The following is a 12,071-nucleotide window of genomic DNA, read 5'->3' on the forward strand; positions in this document are numbered from 1 at the left end:
GGAGAAGAGCCAGGGAGAAGAGCCAGGGAGAAGAGCCTGGGAGAAGAGCCTGGGAGAAGAGCCTGGGGGAGCCAGGGTGAAGCCAGGAAAGGCCTCCCACTTGAAGAGGAAGAGGAAACGAGGAGGTGGCAACGGAAACAAACAGTATTCCACCGGAATAAAAAAGAAGAAAAAGCACCATTGAGTTGCATAATATTCTGTTATTTGCTTTTTGTACTCTCTTCGAAGAATGGGGGTGGGGGCAGAGGGGGGTGACAGTATCTGGAGGTAGTCTGTCCGTGGCAGACCGGATCTGCGTGGTCTGGCAACACGTCGTGGTCTGCTGGGAGGGACGTGTGTGCGCAAGTGTGTGTGTGCGAGTACTGGCCCTTCACTTAACTCCAGCCACAGTGCTGAAGAGGCTGTGCGTTCTTCCCACGCTGATGAAACCTCGGCCCTACACATACACTGCTATGGAGCTGATACAGAGGTCCTCCGGCTTTGATTACAGTATCGTTCACGAACAGCAACTGTCTCCAATGCCTTTTGATGAGGCTATTTGGAGGTGGAGTACAACCACTACACGATAAGAACTACATGATAATAACAATAATGGTAACAACAATAAGGTCCTTTCACAAATCCATTATTTTGCCCCAGCAATGGGCCTCCTCCTTAAGGGTTCTGGCACAACGTGAGTGTTGTTTAAGACGAAGGCACCCCTCCTTTTGGAAGACAGAAAAGAAGAGACGCCAACATATAACAAATGATCTGACCGTAGCACTCCCCCCCGCCCCCGCCCTTGTGTTCAGCTCCTCTGATAACACGGAAGTGGCAATAACTCCAGACACAGCACCTCGTTTTCTGGTTCCAGCACGGAACTTTTTTTTAGAAACATGCCCTCTGTCATCTCATCGCCCTCCAGGACTCCACTGACAACACGTGGCATAGTCGCAGGCAGATTTAATACAAAACGCTTGAAGGACACTACGGGCGATGACGTCTTGACCAGGAGTTCATTACAGTACTGGTGGGTTTGGTGATGTGGGAGTGTATAGGTGTAATTTATGGGATATTCACGCACGCTTGTGCACTGGAGCCGACGTCTGTCTGCCTGTCTGTCCGTAGAGCAACATTACGACCCCCACCTCCATTTTTAAGCTACACTCCTTCCTCCTCTCCCCCTTCCAGTGGCTACTCCCTACATCCCTGCGGTGCTTCCGCTCGATGTGTGACGTGTCCAGCACTTTGGATTCAAAAAACAACAACGGCGACGAACAACGACAACAATCAGACGACAATAAAATAATACAAATAATATTCATTATTATTATTATAATAAAAAATAACATCAGTAACAATAATCCTCTAAGGTTCCCACTTCACAGAAGTGACGGCAATAAACGTCTGTGTCAGCGTGTCTGCTGAGCAGTGGTTAGGTTTCCACGGTGATGATGGGGTGGGGGGGTTGAGGGCGTAGCAGGTGTAACAAACGGGTAAATCCCTCTTTTCTTCTCTTGTCCCAGTGTCTCCTAATCCTCGTTCCTCCTCCTCTTCTACTGGTCTTGCGTTTCTTTCACTCTTCCCGTTGCCTGTCTCGCTCTTTCCCCTCCAGCTCCTTCCTTCCTTCCTTCTCTCTCTCTCTCTCTCTCTCTCTCTCTCTCTCTCTCTCTCTCTCCCTCCCTCCCTCCCTCCCTCCCTCTCAGTGGGTCAGCGTCCTTGGCACGTCTTGCAGCACATCTGTCTGAAGTACGCACGGCCACAGAACTTGAACTTCAGCACCAGTGGGCAATATGCCACTTTGTTTACGTCTTTGCATTCTGGAGAGAAAAATACAAAAGTTAGATACGAGATAAAGGAAAGAAGAAGATCAAGAAGAGAGGAATGACAATGTCTATGAACCACATGTGTGTGTCTGCCTGTGCGTGTCTGCCTGTGCGTGTGTGTGTGCGTGTGTGTGTGTGTGTGTGTGTGTGTGTGTGTGTGTGTGTGTGTGTGTGTGTGTGTGTGTGTGTGTGTGTGTGTGTGTGTGTGTGTGTGTGTGTGTGTGTGTGTGTGTGTGTGTGTGTGTGTGTGTGTGTGTGTGTGTGTGTGTGTGTGTGTGTGTGTGTGTGTGTGTGTGTGTTCATGTTGTAATATTCCTGTTGGATTCAAATGAATTAAATGCATTCCAGACCAGTGGTTCTAACCTCCGGCAGGTGCACCGGTCCCAGAGATAATTGTCTGACACCTATTTAGTCAGGTCTTAGCTGTTAGATTTAATATAAGCGGTCCTCTGAGCCTGTCCCTGGTACAATAAGGTCGAGAAACACTGTGGACTATTCCAAGTTTCTCTTGTCTATTACAACAACCGGCCCTAATAAATCTCCCCTCCGTGTTGCTGTGTAGTGGTACGTTCCAGCTGACGGATGGCCTGCTGTGAGGCTCCCGCCGTTCTCTCCTCCCTGGGAGAATTAGTGTGTGTGCTATATATGTGTGCTATATGAATAAGTATGAAGGACAAACCACGTCTAGAACTATCTCACTTCACATGAGCACTTTTCTGTTAATCCCGTTGGCCCCGTTTTGTAAAAAGGACTATTATTCGGGCTTTCTACGCTCCTCCTCTTACCGCTATGTGCAAGATCAGCCTCTTTCTCTTCTTTCTTACATCGTATGTATCAATCCAGGTCGGTCTCATTGAGGTAAAACGTATTTTGTAAAAGAGACCTGGTTCTTATGCTCCTTCACAGATGAATAATCATAAGCAACCATTACCGTCTGTCTTGAGTGTGGGCTTGTAGTAGTAGTCCGAGGCTAGGCCAGATGAATCTCTCTCTCTCTCAACCCTTCACAATGTAATAACAACCCCCCCACCACCACAGACACAGTTTGGTGGACGAACAGGGCAGAACCTCTAAATGCCTTATCGGGCTGTGGCCTGGGAGGGAGACATGCTCTCACTGCTATCCGTCTCTCTGTCGGTCTGTACGGGGACAATTAGCCTGAAGCTAATCCCATTAGCCGCTAGCGTCTCCACACACCTGCTCAGCGTTTCCATTCATCCCCATCGGCGTGTTGCCTGGTCATGTACCTAGGCATCCTAACACACATCCATCATAGCAGGCAGAGGATAGAGGGTCCAGGCTGCTCTGAACCGCAGCCAGCTCAACCTCAATGGGGAGATGAATGCGGTGTGTTCCGTGAGAGTTGTGTCACCCCACCGTGTTTAGGTCATACGGCTTGATCGGTGGGTGTGTATGTGTGAGTGTGTGTGTGTGCGTGTGTTCTGTACTCACCGTCACCGTTGGCGATGGGCATGGCGTCACACTTGCTCTCACACTGCTGCATGGCAGTGGGCCTGAGGCCCTCGGGACAGTCACTGGAGGGCTGGCCCGTGTAAGAGAGACACTGCACCGTCCGCATCTGCTGGCCCAGTCCACACTGCGCTGAGCACTGTGGTGAAACACACACACACACATTATCAATCACACTGCGCCAAACACTGAACCACATTATTAACCACATACCGCAGTCAAAAGACACAGAGTTATTCACCCTCAACAAGGCCACACTGTTAAAACTCACACCCATGTGTTATAACCTATAGTGACGGAGTCCTAAAAAAATGGGGCGCCAGGTAGCCTTTCGGTTAGAGCGTTGGGCCAGTAACCAAAAGGTTACCTCTATGGGCCAAGCTTAGCTTAGCTTAGCGTAGTCTGAGTGTGCCGATTCCCACTGCCCCCCCCTCCCTCCCCTCTCGGCAGACACTCAGCGAGTCTGACTAATCACTACGGACACAGTAGCTCATCCTATTAAGTCACCGTTAAGAGAAAGGTGAGAGAGAGAGAGAGAGAGAGAGAGTGTGAGTGAGTGAGTGACTGACAGAGAGACAGACAGGACAGAGTTGAAAAGCCAAGATAAGTAGAATGGCCTTCCTGAACTGTTTAAGTGACTGAGTCCGAACACACAGAAACATACAGTGCATGTACATGCATAGAAATAGAATGAAATGCATAGAAATAGAATGAAATGCATAGAAATAGAATGAAATGCATAGAAATAGAATGAACTTGCATAGTAATAGAATGAAATGCATAGAAATAGAATGAAATGCATAGAAATAGAATGAACGTGCAGAGAAATAGAATAAACGTGCAGAGAAATAGAATGAACGTGCAGAGTAATAGAATGAACGTGCATAGAAATAGAATGAATGTGCAGAGAAATAGAATGAACGTGCAGAGAAATAGAATGAACATGCAGAGTAATAGAATGAACGTGCATAGAAATAGAATGAACGTGCAGAGAAATAGAGTGAACATGCATAGAAATAGAATGAACGTGCATAGAAATAGAATGAACGTGCATAGAAATAGAATGAACATGCAGAGAAATAGAATGAACATGTAAATAAATAGAATGAACGTGCAGAGAAATAGAATGAACATGTAAATAAATAGAATGAACGTGCAGAGAAATAGAATGAATGTGCAGAGAAATAGAATGAATGTGCATAGAAATAGAATGAACATGCAGAGAAATAGAATGAACGTGTAAATAAATATAATGAACATGCAGAGAAATAAAATGAACGTGCAGAGAAATAGAATGAACGTGCAGAGAAATAGAATGAATGTGAATAGAAATAGAATGAACGTGCAGAGAAATAGAATGAACGTGCATAGAAATAGAATGAACGTGCATAGAAATAGAATGAACGTGCATAGAAATAGAATGAACGTGCAGAGAAATAGAATGAACGTGCATAGAAATAGAATGAACGTGCAGAGAAATAGAGTGAACGTGCAGAGAAATAGAATGAACGTGTAAATAAATAGAATGAACATTCGACATGCACAGACGATTATGGGAGGAATGTGATACAGTAGTAATTATTTAATGGGCATCAGTCAGACTGCAGTCAGCTGGTTTACATTAGAACAGAGAGATGGTAGCGACCAGCTATAGACACAAGAGACATGCAGTTAGTTGCATCAGCTGGAAACATCTAGTTAACTACTGTACATCAGCCAGGGTTATCAGTCCAACATAACAGTTCTCCTGTCAATGTTATTATCTGTACCGTAGTAGTTCTCTGGGGCAGCAGGTAACCTGGTGGTGAGAGCGTTGGGCCAGTAACCGTAAAGGTTGCTGGATCGAATCCCCGAGCTGACAAGGTAAAAATCTGCCGTTCTACCCCTGAGCAAGGCAGTTAAACCACTGTTCCCTTGGCGCTAAAGACGTAGATGTCGATTATGGTAGCTCCCCGCACCTCTCTGATTCAGAGGGGTTGAGTTGAATGCGGAAGACACGTTTCAGTCAAATGCATTCAGTTGTACAACTGACTAGGTTTCCCCCCTTCCCTTCTCTTACTTGTCTGTAACGAGATAATTTCTCAGGTTCTGTAGTAGAAGGCTTCTAGCTGTACCTGGATGTTATTTAGGGGCCAAACCAGGTTGTGGTGGACTTTGTTGTGGTATTAAAGGAACTGTGGGGGGTTAGGTTAGGTCATGGGCTCTGGTCCCAGGTTCTCATAACAACATCACCCGGTGCTCCCACTTCAATCAGCCCATCAAACAACAGGGTTGTTGGGTCTAATATATACCAGTAACACCAGAGCTTTAAGTTTGTTTAGACCAAGGACTTTCTCACGCACTGGCCAAGGAGAGATGTATATACCTCTCTCTCTATCTCTTTCTTCTCTTTCCCATTGGCCCATTCCTCTCTCCCTCCTCTCATTCCCCCTCCCTCCCCCTCTATAATTACACCTTTCACCCTCTCCTCTCCTCCTGTCTCTCACCCCTGTCTCTCCTCTCCCTGAGCCATAGAAAGGGCAGCTTGTTGTGAAGGTCGTGCTTCACTCCCCGGTTTCGCTGCCGGAGGCCAAAAGGTCACTGGTTCAAATCCCACTTAAGACCCTCCATTGACGTGGGCCATCTGTCAGGGCCGGCCTGGGCCCTAATAAAGGCAGTCTAATTGGGAGGAGATGACATGCAGGCTGGGATGTGAGGCTCCACAGAGCCTGATCTGAAGGGAGGGTAAGCCTGGTGGCCCGGTGGGCACAGGGGCCAGACACGTGTTGATGTTATGGTTGAGATCTGACTGGGGCCGCAGCACATATTCACACACACACACACACACACACACACACACGCACAACACAGGCAGACAGACAGGTTGGACAGGCACACGTGATCAGCTCTCTAGGGACCCCAGTTTATGATCAAGCCATAAATTCTGTAGGCTGTTCACCAAAACAGGGGATCTGGAGTCTGTTCTTCTTAGAATAGCTTCGTTTACCTGCCTTTGGTACAAACACATTGACATCCTGGTCTCAAGACATAGTGAAGCAATGAAAAGTGAAAGGAAGCAATGTTTTCTGAAGGGGGAGCCAATCCTACCTGTCCCCATTCCCCTGGGATCCATCTAGGTGGCGGACAGCGTCCCAGACTACAGCGGGTCCTGACGGGGGGCTTCCTGTGGGAGGGACAGTGGGCGGGCGGGAAGGTCTTGGTCAGGTCGTTGCTCTTACACAGCACAATGCGGTGCTTGAACCCAGGGCCACATTTGGGCGTGCACTGGGAGCAGAAGGAAGAACAGATGAGCTCAATAAAACTATTCACCTTTGACTTTTTTTCTACATGAAACATTTCTAGTTCCCTATTACAACTGCTGCTGTCCCGCAAAGCATTCCCAGTGGACAAAACTGTTTGAAAAAAAAAGACACCGTTTTTCCCCCCGCTGGGATGTAAAAAGAGGCGGTCCTTCTCCTACCTCTGACCAATCCAGAGTGACCCACCGAGGGGGGCAGGACTGGTTGTTGCAGGCCTCTCGTTCTATTGGTCGGTGCGTCAGACAGTGGCTGTCCTCCAGGGTCTCCTCCTCGGCAGGCCCCATCTTCCTGATGCACAGAACCGTTCGAGTCCGCATCCCGCCGCCACACGTCTTCCCACAGTCCGACCAGTCGCCGATAAACCACCTACAACAGCACGATCACCAACATTAGAACAATGATTGGAACAGAACAACAATGGGACTGTCACTTTAAGAGGACAGTCCCATTGGAACCATATGGGTCAGATGTGTTTTCATATGGCCCCCAGTATTATGCAGTATCACAAATGGGATAATACGCTTCAATTGTATATTCTGGAGGAAATATTTTCTTGTGCACTGCCAAGACTAATTCCCTTTAAGGGCAACACATTTTTCAAACTACACAACATGTTGTCAGAACACAGCCGACACAGACATCCAGCGACTGGGAGACGTTACATTCCTGATCCGGCTTACGTCATTCCACAGGAATGTACAGAGAATTAACATTGTCTCCCAACATCTGGGTCCCCCCCCCCGCGCCCCCGCCCATGCCATGCTGGGTATTCTAAAACAATCATGTTTACACGCTCATGTTGATCCAGTACTCTCCCTGACTGTGGACACTATGTTTGCCTTCCTGATTGGAAAACTGTAGCAGTTCACTTAGATACGGCAACGGGCAACAAGGGCTGTCCGAGAGGAGAGAAGAAAAGGAATCCACTAACAAGCTGAATACTCATAGATAGTGTTTGTTCCTATGTCAACCTGGCCCTTATTAATGGAGTGAGCTGATGAGTTCAAATATAGCTTTCTTGGGCATTGAGTGAAGCCAGGAACGGGCTTCATATCAGTTCATTACAGATGCCCATCTAACCGTAACGACTTATTCATCTACACCCAAATATACACACACATCACTGTTGGCAGACGGCTTCAGCCCATAGGCCAAAAGTATTTCATCCTTTTTTTTTCTCCAATTGAACATCCGAGACATGATTGAACTCTGTCTGACCGTTCCCTCAGCCCTTGCAGAGAGGCTAAGCGTTTTTGGCCACAACACACACGCACACGCACACGCACACGCGCACACGCGCACACGCACACACACACACACACACACACACACACACACACACACACACACACACACACACACACACACACACACACACACACACACACACACACACACACACACACACACACACACACACACACACACACACACACACACACACACACACACACACACACACACACACTCTCTCTCTCTCAAGGATGCGTGTGTGCACTCACCACTCACTCACACAGAGACGGACACACGCGCTCGTGCGTACATTATCCCTCGACGGTTCATAGCGTAAGCTAGCCAATACAATTAAACGCAGGTGGTCATTTTCAGCATTTTCATTCTTGGGCATAAAACAAGCTTTGAAAAGAGTTAACATATGAAGTTATAAATCATCGTTTTATTTTAGCATTTTCTTCAAAACACATTTTACAGCTAAGGGACTCCTTGAAGGCAAATTAATATAGCAAGTCGTTATCGTTTTTCTACGAAATAGTCTTAACTGGAGCTTAGGATAGATCTAAATGCTTGTGTAGTCTTCTGAACCCACTTCACCCACTATCGACTATTGGTTGGTCTCTGGTTGTATGTAATATGTGGTCCAAGACCAGTATTAGCATTTCCTGTGAGCCAAGGTAGCATACAGTACACCCATCCAGCATAGTTTAGCAGGATATCTTTGTTTTCCAAGATGGACATTAGGTTAATAGAGTCTGAGGGTCTTACCTGGGGAGCAGGTACTGTACGTGACCACTGTATTGTATTGCATTCTATTGCAATGCATTGTATTTTATTGCATTGTATTGTATTGCATTGTGTTGTATTGTATTACATTGTATGGTATTGTATTACATTGTATTGTATAGCATTGTATTACATTGTATTGTATTATATTACATTGTATTGTAATATATTGTATTGTGTTGTATTGTATTGTATTACATTGTATGGCATTGTATTGCATTGCATTGTATTGTAATGTATTGTATTACATTGTATGGTATTGTATTGCATTGTATTGCATTGTATTGTAATGTATTGCATTGTATGGTATTACATTGTATGGTATTGTATTGCATTGTATTGTATGGCATTGTATTGAATTGTGTTGTATTGCATGGCATTGTATTACATTGTATTGTATGTGATGTTGGTTGAGAGTGACTGGTAGTCTTACATACTCTGGGGGGGCAGATACTGTACATGACCACTGTATAGTATTGAATTGAACCGTATTGCCCTGTATTGTAGATGAAAGTCTTACTGTACGTACTCCGGAGGGCACGGTTCAGTGTTGCAGGACCTCTGGTTCTCCGGAGGTTTGTTGTCTGGGTCACAATAGCTGTTCTGCACCACCGAGTTATCATCCAGACGCTTACACAGCACTTCCTGCTTCTGAGAACCTAACAGAGAAGGGGGAACACGCACAACACCCAGTTATTGTCCAGCCTCTTCCTGTTTGATGCATCACTTCCTGGGAACCCTGACTTGAGAAGGGGAGCAAACACACACACGACACCCATTTCCCTGATTAACTTTGGATTCCTGAAAATGTAAGAAAATACAGTACCGAAATCACCTTCTTATTCTCCTGCACATGAACCAGAGTGCAGCAGGCAGCTCCCTACGGTGCAGTGTGTCTGTGTTTGGGTGGAGACTTAAGGGATGGTCTCAGTCTGTGGTAAACCCAGATGTGTAAATGCCTGGTGCCTTACAGGATATGTTGGTAAAAAAAAATCACTTTTACGGAGCAGCTCTTTACTTTGACTGCTGGCGCAGAGTCTGAGGACGACCGTATCGCTGTCACCCAACTCTCTCTGTGTTTGTGTGTGTGTGTATGGGGTCCCATGGGACATATCCTAGGACCTACACCATACTAATCTTGCCCACCAACCAGCTCTTGCTCTGCCAAGACGTCTGGTTTCCAAGCGTCTCAGAACGGGACTTGACTGGAAGTCTGTGGCAGGAGCCGACGACACAACCGCTGATTTTAATTGGCTGATCTCTCCGTCCATCGTCACTACCTAGCAGAACCCTTAGAACCTCCCCCTTTGGATTTTCGAAGTGCGAGCAGCACACTGACCAAGGAGGTGAGTTGGGGAAATCGGATGGTCCCGGTGATAGACCATTTATGTTGATTGTGCCATCTAATGCAGCTGTAGCAGGCTCTCTTCCGCCTCGATTTTAACCGACGCCAAGTCCTCACTTTTGTTGCAGTGTGAGTGCGTGCCTGCCTGCTTTCCTTTGTATAGTGGCATTTGTATAGTGGTATACACACCCATAGTACAGCTGATATATGGATTGGTGTTAAAGTATCATGCTTGGAGAGGGTAGTGAAGTTGCCTGGATGCCCGAAGGTGTTTTTAAAAGGCTGTGTTAGCACTGGGATGCATTAAATGAAATGTTACGATTAGCAGCGTCAGCTAAATTCAACGGCTATATGATTTGAAGGCCCACATCCAAAACGTACGGATCTGTTATATTGATTTTGATATGTTGTAAAGTGTTGCTTGGTAGAAGTCCCAAAATCCAAAATGTCATATACATATTACAATGCTACGGTATAAACATCTATATGATATGATATCTGTATCTCCTTTCCCAGGAGCTCTATTTTGGGGTCTTTTTCAGTTCTGTGTATGTGTTCTTTGTTCGAATATTGAAGGCATTTAGTGGCCATGCTCGACAGCTGGAGAGGAACAGTATTTATTTCTTCATAAAAACCCATGGCTTTTGGGGTTAAAATTAGTTGGTTTAGTCATTCTTGAGGCAGTGGTCGACATTTCGCTGTGGTTTCAGAGTGAGGAGGTCTCAGTATGCAGTAGGACAAGGGTTTTCGAGCGGCAGACCGTAGTATCTCTGGCAAGCCAGATTGTATGCTAGCTAGCCCTGGTTAACCCGAAGATATGCAAAGCAGCTCATTCATAGAAATTACACCATATTCATGTGCCTGGTTTAAATATGGAAAACGCATATTAAGTTTGACTTAAATGCTGAAATTACATTTAGAAAGCAATAAAGTTATGATCCTACAAACCCATGTGAAATTATCATACTGGGTTACCCCACAGTATTCTCCAGTATTTCGATAAGTATTGGTTGGTCCGGACTGGAAAGACACACAAGACACAATGTATCTCATGTTGGAGAAAGCTACTGTTATTGAAAAGAAAACAATAAAAATGTCGACAGTGTGTAACCATATTCCATTACCAGATAGCTAGAACAGCACTTTTAAAAAGCCATAGATCTCTGACACCTAAACCCATGCTCCCCACAGTCTCCATATTTACAGTATTGTGTTCCGTAGGGCACAATGTTGAACATAGCCATAGTGTTTTGCAACAGAAAGCAAAAAATGTGCTTCTTTATTGGACTGGGAGCATTGGATAACTTCAAGTACCCCGTTTCAAAATGTTCTCTCTTGTTTGGTGCCAAATGAACAGGACCAGGTCAAAGCCATATATGGGCATGTGGTTGGTTGTTGCAGTTGCATACCTCCAGCGCAGGTGGCGGAGCAGTCGGACCAGGCCAGATGGTGCCAGGAGAAGCCCACCTCATTGTCCCCACTTCCTGTCCTCTGAATGGGAACGTTAAACTTATAACGGATCCCCATGTTCTGCTCCTGGAGAAGAACCTGGAAGTGAGAGGAAGACATGGTTTGATTTATCACATTTGCAGCGTTGGCTTCAGCTCCATATGAATTCATTTTAAGTGCAGGTCCCTAAATTGAAATCATCCGAAATGAAAAAACTGAAATGGAATTGACCCAAACCTTTATCGTATTTTGCTTTGTGTTTTTTTTTTTTTTGCTTTTTCAAAATGTTTTTCGTTAAATGTCTGCTCAGCCCACATGCCCACACCGCTCTATATACTGTATGTAATGTATACAATAACTATGTATTAATACTATGATCCTCCCATTCTATGGAATGCCCACCGCCCTCATATGTCATATCAGCTAATATGTTTTACTAGACAGAACAGAGAAGGTTAACTTTGATTCTATACAAGTATAGGAAATTCCAACTTATCACATGGAATGTGCAAGGTCTACATGATGGGGAGGGAAAAGCATTTGGTTCTCAAACACTTAAAGAGAATGTCAGCCGACGTGGTTACATTGAAAAATAGGAGAAGTGTAACATTTAAAGAGGAGCTGGGTTGGAGAGTCATATGCTGCCACCAACTGTAGTAAAAGCAGAGGTGTAGGCATCCTGAT

The 12,071-nt window shown here is 45.6% G+C and overlaps 1 protein-coding gene across 2 annotated transcripts in view; it reads right to left on the reverse strand.

Annotated features, from left to right (window-relative positions):
- Window positions 1–237: 237 nt before the first annotated feature.
- LOC112219762 (A disintegrin and metalloproteinase with thrombospondin motifs 6-like) overlaps window positions 238–12,071 on the reverse strand; it is a 166,045-nt gene continuing 154,211 nt past the window's right edge. For both annotated transcript variants that reach the window (XM_042302120.1, XM_042302119.1), the window contains exons 20-25: window positions 11,348–11,486; window positions 9,123–9,252; window positions 6,736–6,940; window positions 6,363–6,539; window positions 3,258–3,414; window positions 238–1,799 (exon numbers count right to left, since the gene is read on the reverse strand). In XM_042302120.1, coding sequence (XP_042158054.1) covers window positions 1,690–1,799; window positions 3,258–3,414; window positions 6,363–6,539; window positions 6,736–6,940; window positions 9,123–9,252; window positions 11,348–11,486 — 918 coding nt within the window. In that variant the 3' untranslated portion in view covers window positions 238–1,689. The remainder of the gene's footprint in view (window positions 1,800–3,257; window positions 3,415–6,362; window positions 6,540–6,735; window positions 6,941–9,122; window positions 9,253–11,347; window positions 11,487–12,071) is intronic.

The sequence above is a fragment of the Oncorhynchus tshawytscha genome, linkage group LG20 (genome assembly GCF_018296145.1).
Source record: "Oncorhynchus tshawytscha isolate Ot180627B linkage group LG20, Otsh_v2.0, whole genome shotgun sequence".
NCBI classification, from domain to species: domain Eukaryota; kingdom Metazoa; phylum Chordata; class Actinopteri; order Salmoniformes; family Salmonidae; genus Oncorhynchus; species Oncorhynchus tshawytscha.